General features: G+C 39.0%; 2 protein-coding genes across 2 annotated transcripts; both read left to right on the forward strand.

Annotated features, from left to right (window-relative positions):
* Positions 1-614: 614 nt before the first annotated feature.
* LOC144068331 (organic solute transporter subunit alpha-like) lies at positions 615-11,744 on the forward strand. Its single transcript, XM_077592778.1, has 8 exons — positions 615-806; positions 1,085-1,236; positions 1,665-1,738; positions 2,115-2,273; positions 2,349-2,460; positions 2,528-2,674; positions 11,227-11,332; positions 11,415-11,744. The coding sequence occupies exons 1-8, from the start codon at positions 731-733 to the stop codon at positions 11,573-11,575; spliced, it is 987 nt and encodes a 328-aa protein (XP_077448904.1). The 5' UTR covers positions 615-730; the 3' UTR covers positions 11,576-11,744.
* Positions 11,745-14,340: 2,596 nt separating this feature from the next.
* Positions 14,341-17,714, forward strand: LOC144068537 (uncharacterized). The gene has a single exon (XM_077593129.1). The coding sequence runs from the start codon at positions 14,526-14,528 to the stop codon at positions 17,001-17,003; it is 2,478 nt and encodes an 825-aa protein (XP_077449255.1). The 5' UTR covers positions 14,341-14,525; the 3' UTR covers positions 17,004-17,714.
* Positions 17,715-18,171: the final 457 nt, after the last annotated feature.

Raw genomic sequence — 18,171 nt, forward strand, 5'->3', positions numbered from 1 at the left:
GTCCAAATATTAAATAGATACTCGCTACATTGTGATTTTTTTTGTAAACTATTAACTGTGTTGAATGAGATATTACTGTCTATATATTTCAAGAAGTAATTATTCGCCCTGCATCTTGAACCCTGACCTTAATCCTTTTGATTGCTGTGTTGCAAAATTTAAGCCTTGCTGCTCATTAAATGAAAAAAATACAAAGCAGATCTCTGCCAAGGTCAAACGGGTAGATTTTGCCCTCCCTGAGTAGGTCATAAACCGATCAGAGTCATATTGCATGTATAAGAAACTGAGCAACAAATAAAAAGTATGGTCTTAGGATCTGCCAAATTTTGGCGTGCTACATCAAATTTGATAATGTAAAAAAAAATCATATACCTACTATACCCCTTTAAAAAGCCCTTTATCTACTTGAAAACGACACGCCCAGCCAAAGTTCATATCCGCTGATGACGTCTCTTTTTGTGGGATTTTAATGACTGCGACTGTCAATGAATGAGCAACAGTTACTTATGGAGGGATTCTCATAAACCTGTAATTTCTTAACGTGTCATCAAGCCATGGCCCCTTAAAAGTAGCATAAGGTTAAAGTACACTTTACTTGAACCCATTGCACGGAGTGTCATGTGAAAGAGAAAGACTTATTTCCTATGTTCATCTCCCACATGAAGCTTAGGAAGTTTGTATACCAACAGCTAAAAAGGAACGTATTAGGGGACAACTACTACCAGGAGTCATGGATGAAGCCAACAACATCAGCATTGATCCGGCTTGTTTACAGGAGCCCCCTCTGGCTATCGATGTAATAAAGCGTAAGTCTTATCAGGCAAGCCAAAAAAAACCCGACATTGCTGGAATACGGAGCATCTTACTCAGCCTTAAAGATTTTCTAAAGTTCTCTTGATGTTCTGCACCTCTGGACCTCCAAAATAGTCATGATTAAATAACTATATTTTTTTTCAGCATCAAAATTTTTCTTCTGAATGGCCTTTTATTTTAAGAATCAGAGAACCGTATCCACTTCTTATTGAGGATACTCTCGCTATTTATTATTTTTAACATATCACTAACTGTTCTGCTTTTTTTTCAGAGTTAGATGTATTTGGAATTTGCCTGTATGCCATGCTCACCTTCATGTCCTGTGTATCCCTGCTACTCTACTTGGAGCAATGTATATACATTTATAAAAAACTACCCTACCCCAAAAAGACAACCATCATCTGGGTGAATGGAGCTGCGCCAGTAAGCTTCCCATTTCCTTGTAACGATTCCTCTATTGCACAGAACAGCGATTTAGACACCCCCCAAAAATGTTGAGTTTGTTTTCTTCTCAGCTTAACTACTTTTTGCACAACTCATAATTTCAGGAGCTATCCTTTGAAAAATCTGACAGTAGTAAATAATCATTGCAGTTGTTTTTTGTTTCATATTTCATTGCATGTGAGTGTTTGAGTTTATTTTAGTTTATTTAAAATGCCACACATCTGATAAGCATAGTATTTAGTTTATATTCAAGAAAAAAGGACTCTATAGGATCCCCCTATCGTTAAAACCTGATGTAAAAAACTGAGATCCATTTTTTATCCTCACACATCCAAAAAGGTTATCATCAAAATTGTGTCCTCCAGTGTTATACAAAGAAAAGTAATAAGGTAATTCTTTTGTTTCAGGTCATTGCCACCATGTCTTGTTTCGGGATGTGGATCCCCAGGGCTGTCATGTTCACAGATATGACTTCAAACTGGTGTTTTTTTTCTTCCTCTTTTTGCCCTTGCTATCAGACAACAGAAATATATAATAAATGAGCTATATTTTAATTTACCTACTACATTTTCTCATAATTCTTTTAAACAAAATGTTATAAATGGAACAATGTCCTCATTTGTTACACACTTTGCATCATCAACTCAAAAACATCCGAGTGAAATCATGCGTGTAAAGTCTGAGGGTAGTTTAACCACTTGTAGAATCATTACACGAAGATCACAACTCACATGCTAAATTGACAACTTGTATTCTTTTGATAAAAATACTGTCCAACTGCTCTTAATTCACCCCCAATATTTCAGCTCTGAATTTGCTTCTAATATGTCAATCAAACTGCTGTACTTTTTCTGTAGTTATTTTGCAGTGGTGGTCTACAAAGTGTTGCTTCTATTGATTGAAGAGTTAGGAGGGAGTGAAGCATTTCTCAAGCGCTTTTCTGGTAAACCCTTCAAAATCACCACTGGGCCTTGCTGCTGCTGCTGCTTGTGTTTACCGCGTGTGCCCATGTCTCGGTATTGACTCACTTTTTTTTGAAAACTATTGTGTTCTGTAGTAGTCAAACCCAATGCATTTTAATTGTCTTGAAGGGGTATGCTGTTTCTACTAAAGTTAGGTGCGCTACAATACGCCATCCTAAAGACAGTCCTCAGTGTCGTCTCCATAGTATTGTGGACGAATGGCAACTTTGACCTTTCAGATGTAAGTTTATTTTGGTTCATCCATTGGAAAAAAAAGTTTGTAAGTGACAGGATTTTTTGTTTTCCAGCTAGAGATCACCGGCACGGCAATTTGGATCAATCCATTCATTGGCGTTCTCACCATCACTTCACTATGGCCGGTAGCCATCGTGTTCATGAACACCAACTACCTTTTACGCACCCTCAATATCATACCAAAGTACGCCATGTATCAGGTGAGTAGGCAAAGCTGAATGCAGTTAAATGTGACAATGTGATTATTTAAATTTCTGTTCATTATTGCAAGCTGGTCAGTATAGTCACCCGGTGGTTGGTAAGTATGTCCGCGTCTTGTTTGGCACCCCTGCCGTCTTGGGGGTCTGCTTGGGTGATAAAAAAAACGCAAGAGGATATGCAGAGCAATGATTTTTTGTTTCCATGTTTAAATATCACAGTCACGAGAGTCGAGGTCCTGCTTTGATAGTTCATTCATGACTACATTTGTTTAGTTTAGCTGTTTATTGCTTTCGTTTTGCTACCGAATTGTATGTTCATTTAAGAGATAACAACAACTATAAAACAGAAAATTGACTTTTTCTCTTCAAATTGTACTTCCTGGATGAAATGAAATGTAACATTTAAAAAAGTCATTTGCATAGCTTCATTCTCATGCTTGATTTCCATTCAATAAGATTTGAACAGTGGCGGTCCGTGAATTTCCTAGTGACGCCTTCAGCTGTCGGAATCAATCCAACCCTCAAAAACTATTTTATGGCTATAAAACCTCTACTGCAGCTACAGCTGCGACACATAAAAACCATCAATATTAACCTCGTACAATTGAAATATTATTTAAGAATATAGCCAATACTCACCAAAATCCATCCTCCATCTTTTCATGTGTCATTTTCCCTTAAACAGAAGCAACCGTGTGTACTCAAGGGTTTCCAAAAATGACAAGGTAAGGTGTGGCCACTTCATGGTGTAGAGGTTTGTTCACCTACCTGCCATATATATACATGCATATATATATATATATATATATATATATATATATATATATATATATATATATATATATATATATATATATATATATATATATATATATATATATATATATATATATATATATATATATATATATATATATATATATATATATATATATATATATATATATATATATATATATATATATATATATATATATATATATATATATATATATATATATATACAGACGCTCCCCTACTTACGAACGCAATTGGTTCCGAGCGATTGTTCATAAGTTGAATTTGTTTGTAAGTTGATTCAGTGCTATATTTTGTATTATAATTTATGTTTTAGGCCGATATAAGTATATTGAAGGTTTATATAAGTGCATTTGTATGTTTAAGGCTTGTATAAGTAACACGCATTGGTTTGTACTGAAAAAAAAAACATTTAATAAAATGGAGAGAATATGTACAGTACTGTAGAGAGAGAGAGCGAGATTTATGTATTAGAAACTGGCCAAAAGAAGCGACCTAATGACAATTGTACAGTTTTCTTATTTTTTTCATCATAAATGATGCGGTAGCACTGTATGGCATCATTCAATTGATTTGCAAACTTTGTGCAACGTTCAATATTTGGGTCCTGCTGCTCGATCTTTCTGTTTATAAATGGTACTGACGGTCGAACGATTCAATGCCCGTGAAACGCTCACCACTCTCACGCGCATCAAGCTTCGTTATTATTGCCACTCGTTTCAAATGAAATGGCTTGCCTCTTCCTTGCAACTCCCTCAATAGAAGCCTTTAGCTTTTTACCAACCATATTCAATATTGGATGCATGAGATATTTAATGATACAAATGAAAAAGGTTCTTTGCACACTGGAGATACATTCACGCACTTTCGCATTGCAACGAAGAAGAAGGTAGATGCTGGGTGAGCTGAGCTCTCACAGCGCCAGGCGTCGGTACTAGCGGCGGAAAGAAGTACTACTCCGAAAAAGGCGCAAAATACAAAATTGGACTTGCGAACATTTTTGGACTTAAATGCAATTTGCAGACATGTTCGTATGTACCGTTGTTCGTAAGTTGAATGTTCGTAAGTAGGGGAGCGTCTGTATATAGTAAGGCTTTTTTCTTTAAAAAATCGACATAGTATAGTAAGGCTAAGAAAGTCGGAGAATAAATCTGACTTCTGATTCTTCTCCTAGTTATTGCTGTGGTCCAGTGGCAAAAATATTGGTTCAGAACTTGAGGTGGGAATCAGGAGTGAGTTCAATTCACAAATTGTTTATTGAGGTAATGAAAAGGATAAATATAGCTTCCAATCACTTCATTTCAGAAGTCACTGTGGTCCAGTGGCAAAGACAATGGGTCAGAACTTCAGGTGGACTCAAGTTCAAATCAGGAATGAGTTCAATTCCTCTCTTTGCAATTCTCAAATTGTTTATTGAGGTAATGAAAAGGATAGATATAACTTCCAATCACACCATTTCAGAAGTCACTGTGGTCCAGTGGCAAAGACAATGGGTTGAAATTGAAGTTTGACACAAGGTCAAATCTGGAGTGAATTCAATTCCACTCTTTGCAATTCTCAAATTGTTTATTGAGGTAATGAAACAGATAAATATAACTTCCAATCACATCATTTCAGAAGTCACTGTGGTCCAGTGGCAAAGACAATGGGTCAGAACTTCAGGTGGACTCAAGTTCAAATCAGGAATGAGTTCAATTCCTCTCTTTGCAATTCTCAAATTGTTTATTGAGGTAATGAAAAGGATAGATATAACTTCCAATCACATTATTTCAGAAGTCACTGTGGTCCAGTGGCAAAGACAATGGGTTTAAGTTGGACACAAGTTCAAATCTGGAGTGAGTTCAATTCCACTCTTTGCAATTCTCAAATTGTTTATTGAGGTAATGAAAAGGATAAATATAACTTCCAATCACATCAATTTAGACGTCACTGTGGTCCAGTGGCAAAGACAATGGGTCAGAACTTCAGGTGGACTCAAGTTCAAATCAGGAATGAGTTCAATTCCTCTCTTTGCAATTCTCAAATTGTTTATTGAGGTAATGAAAAGGATAGATATAACTTCCAATCACATTATTTCAGAACTCACTGTGGTCCAGTGGCAAAGACAATGGGTTGAAGTTGGACACAAGTTCAAATCTGGAGTGAGTTCAATTCCACTCTTTGCAATTCTCAAATTGTTTATTTAGGTAATGAAAAGGATAAATATAACTTCCAATCACATCATTTCAGAAGTCACTGTGGTCCAGTGGCAAAGACAATGGGTCAGAACTTCAGGTGGACTCAAGTTCAAATCAGGAGTGAGTTCAATTCCTCTCTTTGCAATTCTCAAATTGTTTATTTAGGTAATGAAAAGGATAAATATAACTTCCAATCATTCATAGGCGGGCCGCCTCGTGGTGTAGTGGGTTAGTCACCTGCCTGCGACGTGGGTGTCGAGGGTTCACGTCCCGGTGTCGCCAGTCAACGACTGTATGGTGTCGGCAGTCGGCCGAAGGCCGACTGTCGAACACCACCAGGAACCCCCCCTCCCAACTGTCTTCCGGTCAGCCGAAGGCTGACCGGAAATATTGTTTTGCTGAAAAAAATGACTAAGTCTTTATTTGAATGAAAAAAGGATTACCCATTTACTGAATTACTAGTGTAGTGATCAGTCAAACGAGAGCGGGATTCGAACCCCAGTCTCCCACATGGCAGTCAAATCCACTAACTTGAGGTCTGTCTGACCCATTGACTTTGCCACTGGACCACAGTGACTTCTGAAATGAAATGATTGGAAGTTATATTTATCATTTTCATCACCTCAATAAACAATTTGAGATTTGCAAAGAGTGGACTTGAGCTCACTCCAGATTTGAACTTGTGTCCAACTTCAACCCATTGTTCTTGCCACTGGACCACAGTGACTTCTGAAATGAGATGATTGGAAGTTATATTTATCATTTTCATCACCTCAATAAACAATTTGAGATTTGCAAAGAGTGGACTTGAACTCACTCCAGATTTGAACTTGTGTCCAACTTCAACCCATTGTTCTTGCCACTGGACCACAGTGACTTCTGAAATGAGATGATTGGAAGTTATATTTATCATTTTCATCACCTCAATAAACAATTTGAGATTTGCAAAGAGTGGACTTGAGCTCACTCCAGATTTGAACTTGTGTCCAACTTCAACCCATTGTTCTTGCCACTGGACCACAGTGACTTCTGAAATGAGATGATTGGAAGTTATATTTATCATTTTCATCACCTCAATAAACAATTTGAGATTTGCAAAGAGTGGACTTGAACTCACTCCAGATTTGAACTTGTGTCCAACTTCAACCCATTGTTCTTGCCACTGGACCACAGTGACTTCTGAAATGAGATGATTGGAAGTTATATTTATCATTTTCATCACCTCAATAAACAATTTGAGATTTGCAAAGAGTGGACTTGAACTCACTCCAGATTTGAACTTGTGTCCAACTTCAACCCATTGTTCTTGCCGCTGGACCACAGTGACTTCTGCAATGAGATGATTGGAAGTTATATTTATCATTTTCATCACCTCAATAAACAATTTGAGATTTGCAAAGAGTGGACTTGAACTCACTCCAGATTTGAACTTGTGTCCAACTTCAACCCATTGTTCTTGCCACTGGACCACAGTGACTTCTGAAATGAGATGATTGGAAGTTATATTTATCATTTTCATCACCTCAATAAACAATTTGAGATTTGCAAAGAGCGGACTTGAACTCACTCCAGATTTGAACTTCTGTCCAACTTCAATTTCAACCCATTGTTCTTGCCACTGGACCACAGTGTCTTCTGAAATGATGTGATTGGAAGTTATATTTATCCTTTTAATTACCTCAATAAACAATTTGAGAATTGCAAAGAGTGGAATCAAACTCACTTCTGATTTGAACTTGAGTCCACCTGAAGTTCTGACCCATTGTCTTTGCCACTGCACCACTGTAAAGTTGGAAGTTGTATTTATCCTTTTCATTACCTCAATAAACAATTTGAGATATGCAACGAGTGGACTTGAACTCACTCCTGATTCCCGTCTTATGTTCTGACCCAATGATTTTGCCAGTGGACCACAGCAACAACTAGAAGGTGAAGAATCAGAAGTCAGATTTATTCTCCGACTCTCTCAGCCTTACTTGCTGTCATTTTTTTAAGAAAAAAAGCCTTACTATACTATGTCGTTTTTTAAGAAAAGAAGCCTTACTATACAATATCGTTTTTCAAGAAAAAAAGCCATGCTATACTATGTCGTTTTTTAGGAAAAAAAGCCTTACTATACTATGTCGTTTTTTAAAGGAAAAAAGCCATACTATACTATGTCGTTTTTTAGGGGGGAAAGCCATACTATACTATGTCGTTTTTTAGGGAAAAAGCCTTCCTCGACTATGTCGTTTTTCAAGAAAAAAAGCCATGCTATACTATGTCGTTTTTAGGGGGGAAAGCCATACTATACTATGTCGTTTTTTTAGGGGGAAAAAGCCATACTATACTATGTCGTTTTTTTAGGAAAAAAAGCCTTACTATACTATGTCGTTTTTTAAGAAAAAAAGCCTTACTATACATGGTCTTTTTTAAACAAAAAAGCCTTACTATACATGGTCATTTTTTAAGAAAAAAGCCTTACTATACATGGTCTTTTTTGTAAATAAAAAGCCTTACTATACTATGTGGTTTTTAAAGACAAAAAAGCCTTACTATACTGTGTTGTTTTTAAAGAAAATAAGCCTTACTATACTATGTCGTCTTTAAAGAAAAAAGCCTATACTATGTTGTTTTTTAAGAAAAAAGCCTTACTATACTATGTCGTTTTTTACGAAAAAAAGGCTTACAATACTATGTGTTTTTTTTAAACAAAAAAGCCTTACAATACTATGTCATTTTTTAAGAAAAAAAGCCTTACGATGTCCAGCCATTCAAGTCATTTTGCATGCCAGCTTTACGTTTGTACCAAATCTCGGGGTATTCTTTGCTCAGTTATGAAGCACGTCTAATAAGATGAATAAATATTTGACATTATCGTCGACAAGGAAAAAGAGTGTCGCCAAACTTTCGTCAAAACATATACAGACGCTCCCCTACTTACGAACGCAATTGGTTCCGAGCTGGTTCATTAGTTGAATTTGTTTGTAAGTTGATTCAGTGCTATATTTTGTATTATAATTTATGTTTAAGGCCGATATAAGTATATTGAAGGTTTATATAAGTGCATTTGTATGTTTAAGGCTTGTATAAGTAACACGCATTGGTTTGTACTGAAAAAAAAAAATAATAATAAAATGGAGAGAATATGTACAGTACTGTAGAGAGAGAGAGAGAGATTTATGTATTAGAAACTGGCCAAAAGAAGCGACCTAATGACGATTGCACAGTTTTCTTCTTTTTTTCATCATAAATGATGCGGTAGCACTGTATGGCATCATTCAAATGATTTGCAAACTTTGTGCAACGTTCAATATTTGGGTCCTGCTGCTCGATCTTTCTGTTTATAAATGGTACTGACGGTCGAACGATTCAATGCCCGTGAAACGCTTACCACTCTCACGCGCATCAAGCTTCGTTATTATTGCCACTCGTTTCAGAAGAAATGGCTTGCCTCTTCCTTGCAACTCCCTCAATAGAAGCCTTTAGCTTTTTACCAACCATATTCAATATTGGATGCATGAGATATTTAATGATACAAATGAAAAAGGTTCTTTGCACACTGGAGATACATTCACGCACTTCCGCATTGCAACGAAGAAGAAGGTAGATGCTGGGTGAGCTGAGCTCTCACAGCGCCAGGCATCGGTATTAGCGGCGGAAAGAAGTACTACTCCGAAAAAGGCGTGAAATACAAAATTGGACTTGCGAACATTTTTGGACTTAAACGCAATTTGCAGACATGTTCGTATGTACCGTTGTTCGTAAGTTGAATGTATATATATATGTAGTCAACACTTTCCAATAATGTTAATGTTAAGTGTGGCCACTTCATGGTGTAGTGGTTCTGTTACCTGCCTGCCATGTGGGCAGAGAGGGTTCAAATCCCAGTTGGTAATAATTTTTCCCTTAAATAAAAACAACCGTGTGTAGTCAAGACTTTCCAAAAATGACAAAGTTAAGTGTGGCCGCTTCATGGTGCAGAGGTTTGTTCACCTGATTGTCATGTGGGCAGTTGTGGTTCAAATCCCAGTTGGGAATTATTTTTCCCTTAAATAGAAACAACCTTGTGTAGTCAAGACTTTCCAATAATGACAAAGTAAAGTGTGGCCACTTCATGGTGTAGAGGTTCATTCACCTGACTGCCGTATGGGCAGGCAGGGTTCGAATCTCGGTAGACGATGAACAATTTTGCCATTAAAAAGACTAAGTCATTCAGTCTTTCCTTAAATAAAAGCACTAAATGACCATGTATAGGTGGGCCACCTCATGGTGTAGTGCAGGGGTCCCCGAAGGGAAAATGTTTCCCAACTGGGATTTGAACCCCAGCCTCCCACATGGCAGTCAGGTGAACAAACCTCTACACCACGAAGTGGCCACATTATACTTTGTCATTATTGGAAGGTCTTGACTACAAATATATAGAAACAACTAACGGAAAATGTTTCCCAACTGGGAATTGAACCCAAGCCTCCCACATGGTAGTCAGGTGAACAAACCTCTATGCCATGAAGTAGCCACATTTTACTATTTCATTATTGAAAAGTCTTGACTACACATATATAGAAATAATAAAGAGAAAATGTTTCCCAACTGGGATTCGAACCCCAGCCTCCCACATGGCAGTCAGGGCAACGAACCTCTAGGCCATGAAGTGACCACACATTACTTTGTCATTATTGGAAGGTCTTGACTACAAATATATTGAAACAACTGAGGGAAAAAATTTCCCGACTGGGATTCGAACCCTAGCTGCCTACATGGCAGTCAGGTGAACAAACCTCTACACCATGAAGTAGCAACACTTTACTTCATCATTATTGGAAAGTCCTGACTACACACGGTTGTTTTTATTTAAGGGAAAAATGATTACCAACTGGGATTTAACCCTGTCTGCCCACATGGCAGGCAGGTGAGCGAACCTCTGCACCATGAAGTAGACATACTTAATTTTGTCATTATTGGAAAGTCTTGACTACAAATATATATACGCCTACGAGAAGGCAATGACGTATCCCTACGCCTGCGAGAAGGCCTTGGTGTCACAAAATCGAATTCTGATTGGTTAAAGCAACAGTCTTATCGACGCTTGTTTAATGCAGCAGAGCCTGCAGAACTGATTGTGAAGGCCCTGAGGCAGATTTCTGACCCTGGCAACAAATAATAGCTGAAATGTGATTTCTTAAATGCTTCAATATGAAAACACACATCTGGAAGCAGTGCAACCAGCGGGAAAGCAATGGAAGGAAGCTAACAGACAATTTGGAATTATTTCATAAGTATTGATGGACAAAATATAATATATGATTCAGATATTTCTTAGGCCAGCAGAGAAGGCCTTGAAGGCCCTGACGGCACACCACTGGATTTGAAAGACCACTGAAACAAAAATACCAATCTGTTAATGTTAAATGAATACCTCTCAAACAGTGTCAATGAAAACTGAGAATCCACACCGCCATGCATACACACCGTTACACATTTCCGAGGTGTTCTTATTGAAGTATAGTTTCCATCCTGTGATGTCTTCAACTGCTTTATGAAGTGATATACCTTTTAGAGTAATTATTTTTCTTCTTAATTCTTTTTAATCCTTAGCTAATACTTGTATTAAGTCAACTGCAGACTTCCATCATCAACATTCTGGCTCTGGATGGCACCATCGCTTGCTCTCCTCCCTTCTCCTCACAGGCCCGTGGATCCAGTAAGAAACATTTGCACGTGTCTATTTTTATCCTCCCCTTTGGCGTGACATGAGCCAATCCCTATGTGTCTTTTTCCTGCAGTGCTAAGTCAGCAGATGATGATCATGGAGATGTTCATCATCACCTTGGTCACACGCTTCTTTTACCGCCGTACATATGACAAGCTTCCCTCGGCCACACATGACAACCATCAGAAGGACGGATTCTCCCTGCGGGCTACTGACATGAAGAATGTTGCTTGAATGAGAACAAATTAAAAATGCTCTTTTTCTCAGGTACAATTGGACAAAGGGTTTATTTAATGTGAGTCTGTGAGGTGGTGCCACCTAACATGTGAGACAACACCTTAAGATGACAGTATTTCCACAATAAAGTGTTTACTAACATGTAAATTCTCTGATTTTAGAGCCATTCACTGATTAAATATTACAATTATATTTCAATGGAGCCCTAACAAGTCGTATGTTTTAGGTTTCCATGGTCTTTTTTTTAAATCAAATAAAAGTTCTACAATACATCGTCTACTTTTTTCCCCACGAAATAGTCTTACTAGTATACAGAACATTTTTTTCCATTAAAAAAAGCCTTACTATACATGGTATTTTTTATTTTTTTTGAACAAATAAAGCCTTTCTCTACAAATGGGCTATTTTTTTCCCCACGAAAAATAGTCTTACTATACAAGTGGTGGACCGTCAGGACCTGCAAGGCCTTCTCTGATGGCCTAAAAAAAATATCTGTCTCGATACCCACTTAGAATTTGTGGAAAACAATAAATGTTCTTCAATTGTATACATGTCTTTTCCTTCATTTACCTAGCAAAAGAATGCAAGTAACATGACAAGTTAAAATTTTTATTAACAGGAAAAAACTTAAGAGTTGGCATCACATTGAAGTGTTGATTGGTGTGGCCAGTAATTTTCTCCACGTGCAGACATAAAATAAGAGATAACTTTTAAAAGAAAAAAAAGACTTAGAATAAAATCCTGCCAAAGGATATTATAAAAAATACTTATATTTGTTTAAAAAAAATTGCTGCTCCAATATTAAATGTTTGACTAGAATAATATCCTTACCTTAAAAGTCTGGTGCCTCACTTTAGCAGCACAAGCCAGAGAGCTATGTTCAGTGAAACCTCACCCTGGTGATATAATTCATATTATAGATCAGATATCACATCATTGAGTTAAACAAGATTATAATAATGTTTTAAGCTTTTTATCTGGATGGATACTTGGATATTCTACAATAAACACATACATTAACTTCCCACAAGCCTGCCAGCATTCTCCAAAGTGCAGAGTTTAGAGTAGTCTTACTATACCTGGTCATTTTTTAATTACAAAAAAAAGCCCAAATATACATTCCAAACCTTTGTTTTCTGGACATTTTTTTTTCCGAGGCCATGAAATGTGTTCACTATCATTAGTTATGATTCCTAATACGAAGAAAATTGAGATATCATCCTGTATAAAGATCTTACTTTAGAGATTTGTTAAGACATTTACATTTTGTCAGAGGATCTGATTAAAACTGTAAATCCAGACAGATTATCCTCTTTTTTGTACTTTATGTGTAAACAAACAGTGGTTACGTGGACATTTTCTAAATGTTATTTCATTGCTAAGGTTATTGAGAATTAATTGTTTTATCTTTTTCAATACTGAATGTTTGGGAATATTTTCTAAGTAACCCTCTTTTATCTGTGATCAAAATGCCAGAGATTTATAAAAACTGCTGACCAACTTAAAAGTGGGACTTACTGTCTTGTGCTGCAGTTGGCAGCTTTTTATGCTGTTCTTCAACTGACCAAAAGAGAATGTGTTCCACTTCAGAACTTAATGCAATGACCTGAAAATGAAGAAAAAGCCCTGTCCCTCCATTTACCTGACTAATTGTAAAAGCAATGAATAGCAAAGTTGAGAGATTTGATCAAAAAATGGTATTACTTTGTCATTTTTACAGGCAAACAAGATAAAGACTGTGTCATGTCAGACTACGATGTCACAATACTAACACTATTCTCAGTTTTCCAAAGTGGAAAGAACATTCCATATATTTTTCTTCTTGCAAGATTATTTTAATAGTTCTATTTAAGTCAATAAATGTGATTATTATCATTATTAAATGACATTGTGTATTCAGGTATAGTGAAAAATGAATGGTGATTTGTTTTTATATACTCCTCAATAGTTGCATAATTTTCCTCATGACTCCTTTGTGTTCAGTTCTGCTTCAAGGATTCAGTCTTCTCACATTTAATATTTGATTGATTTTGTTCTAAAAATAAAACTTAAAGCGGCATCACATTTTCTTTTCAACATACCAGCCTGTGTTTTACCAAACCCTGTGTGAGAATAATTTTGCTCTTGGCTGCAATAGTTTAAGAATATAAGGTTTTAAAACATATAGATGGAAAGTCTATATATAAATAAGTCTAAACACCCCTGATCAAATATATATATTTTGTGTAAATTATTTAAAACTTTTGTGACATGTTCGACTCAAAGGAATAAAGTAATACTTATTAAACTGCTGAAAATATATGTACACCCTCTTTTAACTGGGAAGTAGCCATGTTGACATTTCAATACAGAGTTGCTAACATTTAGAGTACCTGCGATTAACCCCGAAAAATCTTTAACTCTTCTATTTCTAGTGGGCATTTCCTGACATTTGTGGGTTTTTACTTCCTCTCTAAAATGTTCTTGAAAAGTTTGACAAGTTATCTTCATTCCAATTATTTCAATGATTCCAATTAAGATCAACTGCAATATTCACAAGCAATAAATATTGAGGATTTTCACCTTAAACTTCTATTAATACTCTAATTGTCTCGATTATTATGTAAACACTTTTCACACGTCTAGAGATAGAAAGAACATGCTGATGACTGCCCCTGGCTCCGCATTGCTTACGAAAGCAGCTTACCCCCTCAGTTGCCATGGTAACTGGGGAGAGGAGCCAGGCAAAGGGGAGGGGCTTTGGAGGGAGAAATAGAGGAGAAAGCATTGGAGGGCCAGAGGGAGGGGACGCAGGCAGACGATAACATAGTAAACGCGGGGAGAACGAACGAGGCGAATACGTTCATCCCAGACAGACAAAGATAAGCCCGGATATAAATGCTCCATCCAGTTGGGAATAACAACACCATCGAATAGGGGAGGAGGCACTGGCGGATGCAGAGAAAAGATGGATGTACAGTCGGAGAATGTGGACACCCAGCCTTGTGAATCCCAACCAAGTGGAAAAATACGAAAAGGATTCAAGCTGTTTGGCAAACGTAAGCCTGGCCACATCTTTTCTCTAAAAAACAACAAATCACCTGTCACCAGGAGCCAAACCCTCGATGGATTACCCGAAGGCGCAGCGGTCGATTCGGAGGCGGTCAAGGAGAAAACGCGGGAGTTGAATCAAGGAGACGAAGAGCACGCGGAGGGAGAGCCCATGCTCGAAGATGGCGTCCTGGCCGCCGCTCGCAACTCCATCTCTTCCATCAGCTCGACCAAGTCCGTCCATTTTTTTTCACGGCTGAGGGGAGGTCGGAGAGGAGGAGGGGACCGAAAAGTACAAACGGTGTCCCAACCTGTGACTCGACAACGGCAAGGACTGAAAGGTCTCTTTGGTAGCATGAAGTTACGCCCCAAAGACAAGGAGGACAAGGTGGACTCTCCCCCAAGCCCACTCTTCATGTCTTCTCGCTCAAACAGTGTGGAGATCATCAAAGAGGACATCGGTCTCACCCCCAAGACTCCTCCTCGCTCTTTGGAGAGCCCGGAGAAGGCAGGTGTCCAGAGCTCTCCGAAACAAGCAGGTCATGTAAGCAGAACTGATGAGGACGGAGCACCGGTGCCCGCAACGGAACCTCCAGCCGTTCCCGCCGAGAGCAGCCTAGGCTCGCTGTTAGACGACATCTCCTCTCTCCTCACCTTCGAGTCCATCTCAGGAGGAGACATCATGGCTGACATGAAGGCCGAATGGGGTAAAGCCAAATGCGCCTCCAGTCCAGAACCAGCTGAGATCTCCACCTTGGACACTTCCGGCTCTTCCATATCACCTCCTCTGAATACCTCTTTCTCACCTGTATCTGCTGGCCGTCATTCCAATACTTGTGTGACAACTCCACCTTCGTCTTGTGTGGATAAACCAGTTATGGCCAGTTTTCCCAAATCCACACCACTCATGACTCAGTCAGTCAAACCAAGCTTAGACTCTCCCATAGCCTTAGAGCAATCTTCTATTGGGATTACAATAAAGTCAACTACAACCAACATCAAACCTTCACCAAGACCTCCAATGATGTCCGTTCCCTCAATATCAATGAAAACCATACCAGACGCTCCACCCAGTATCCAGATTTCTCGAGACAAGACTCAAGAAAACAGTTCCACTTTTGACAAAGTGACTTCAGCAGAAACAACCCCCCACCCTTCTCCTTCTCCTTCTACTTCTCAAACAAATGCCTCAGTAAGTCAGCCTCTTTCTGTAACTACGACACCTCCTGCATCCCATAAACCTGCAACTCACAGTCTGTCCTCCCCTGTTACTTTGACTCACCCTGATCGTGATTGTCAAACTTCTAGCGCTAAACCCCAAAATGTAGCTAAAGGATTGGAAACCACTCCCAGTCCTAACACAAACCACCCTCCTTCCACCCCTAGTGCCACCTTGCCAAACATTTCCAAACCTGTCTCATCAATCAGCCCTTGGGACTCAAATAGGATCTCAATCGTTCCAGATGATCCTCAACTCGAGGCTCGCCCAACTACTACAAATACTATTGCTAAAAAATCGTCTTTCGATAATAACAGTCTTGCTCATTCTAAAGAATTCCCTGCCATAGAGAAGAATTTAGTCTCCGCGTCCCAAAACCTTCCACCTCCTGTGACTGTTCCTAAAACCACTGTGGTTCCCCCATCGGAAGTTCCTAACAGTAAAGATTCTTCTGCTGCTGTGCCAACCTCTATTACATCTCCTGTCCAGGCCCAGAATTCTGTTCCTGTGCCAAAAACTTCCTCGGCTCCAGTGCAAATCCCTGTTCCTCGACTTCCCCCTATCCCTACTGATTCTCTCTGTGCTACTACACTGGTGCCTTTGCCAAGTGAAGCATTGACATCTCACAAGATAAGCACGAATGACCCAACAACAAACGGACAGTTGTCTCGCCTGAGCAGCACAGATGCACATTCAGCAAAACTAGAGGAACAGAATAATGGCTCACGCATGGATGTTCCCAAAGAAAGGAGGACGCAAGTGAAGGCACTTAGCAAAATACCCGTGGTCGGCGGTGCCCGAACCGGTAAGCCAGCAGCGCGGGACAGCCAGCATGCTGATGACGATTCGAGGAGGGACCCGCCCACTCCCGTCCAAGAGGACCCCTGTCGTTTGGACCTTCTTATAACAGAGAGCAGAGACAAAGGTGCCAGTGTTGAGATCCACGTGGCCACCTTCAAACACTGCCAGGAGGAGAGTCAGCCGCCTCAGCAGTCCAAGATTCCGATGAATCTTCCGCGTGACTCCAAGATCCCCATCAAGCACGGTGCGCAGTCTCCGACGGCGTCTCAAATTCCTCAAGTTAAAGAAACCCCTCGCACCAAGATCCCCGTCTCAAGAGTCCCAGTCCGCAGGGTCGGTAACAAACCAGCAACTGCTGCTGTTGTGAGAAAATGAAAAGTGCTGCACGTGCCCTTGAATCATCTTCCAAAGTGAGCGTTGCAATTATTTATCCTCCTTATTGTCAATTTCTTTGTCACTTTCTGGCTTCGTAAGACAGCAAACAACTAGAAAGAAGAGCACTAAAGCACAACAAAAATCCACACCTTGGTCAAACAGCAATTCAGCTTAAAAAGATAAAGAGTCCAATCGTAATGCGACATACACAACCTGGACTGGTGCCTTTTACTAAAGGTTGCTTTTCCAACAGATTTTAAATCAATCTTTTCTACAGTGTTTTAAACTTTTGTTACCGCGTACAAACCTTCTCGTTTTTCCGTTCGGGACTACCCTTTTTCCCAGTTTCTTTCCAGAGACAGTAGCTCCTACTCTACATTCCACACCTTGCTCAAGATCCTCCGTATGTAGCAGAAATGGTGCCATTTTATATTTGCACTCATCCAATGTATCCAACGTGTTTGCCTGCTCCTTCCTGTGTAACATGGGGTTGATCACATGGTGACCAAAGGGAGAGACTGACATTGAAACAGGGTTGGCACTGGATCATCGGCCATCCCGGATGGCTCAGTAGACTTTCCAGAGAATGCAGAGATGTGTTTTGAAGTTTGTATTTTGGCACATATCCTCATCCTGCTTATATTCAATCTGTGTGCATAGTCTTATCTATGTAGTTTCCTATTTAATCAATAAAAGGATATGTGAATTTAACGAGTGCCTTTGTGCTGTTTTAGCGCTGGGTCAGCGTGACGAATTTAAAACAGCTCATAAAAGAGGATTTATGAAGTAGACTGGATTATCTTTTCAGCTAATTTAATACGGGAGGAAATGACATGAAGTCGTCATTCAGGAGAAGATAAGAACTTGTAAAGATTTTCAGCATGGGTTCGCTCTGACCTCCTCGAAGTGCGCGTTTGTGACAGCAGCCGCACTACGAGTTCACTGACCTGAATAAAAAGCACATTAATGTCAACGACAACCTGGCCAATCCGCTGCAAGTGAACTCATTTTTCACGCAGTTTAGTAACATGAAAGGAAGGGAAATTGGTGTCATTGCTATTTATGGCAAGTGGTATCGTGTATCTACTTGCTACAGTTATATATCTCCTACAGGGAAGAGTAAAAGGATGCTAACATCAATCAGGAAAGTCTAAATAGAGTAAATATA

Source organism: Stigmatopora argus, chromosome 22 (assembly GCF_051989625.1).
Source record: "Stigmatopora argus isolate UIUO_Sarg chromosome 22, RoL_Sarg_1.0, whole genome shotgun sequence".
Classification (NCBI taxonomy): domain Eukaryota; kingdom Metazoa; phylum Chordata; class Actinopteri; order Syngnathiformes; family Syngnathidae; genus Stigmatopora; species Stigmatopora argus.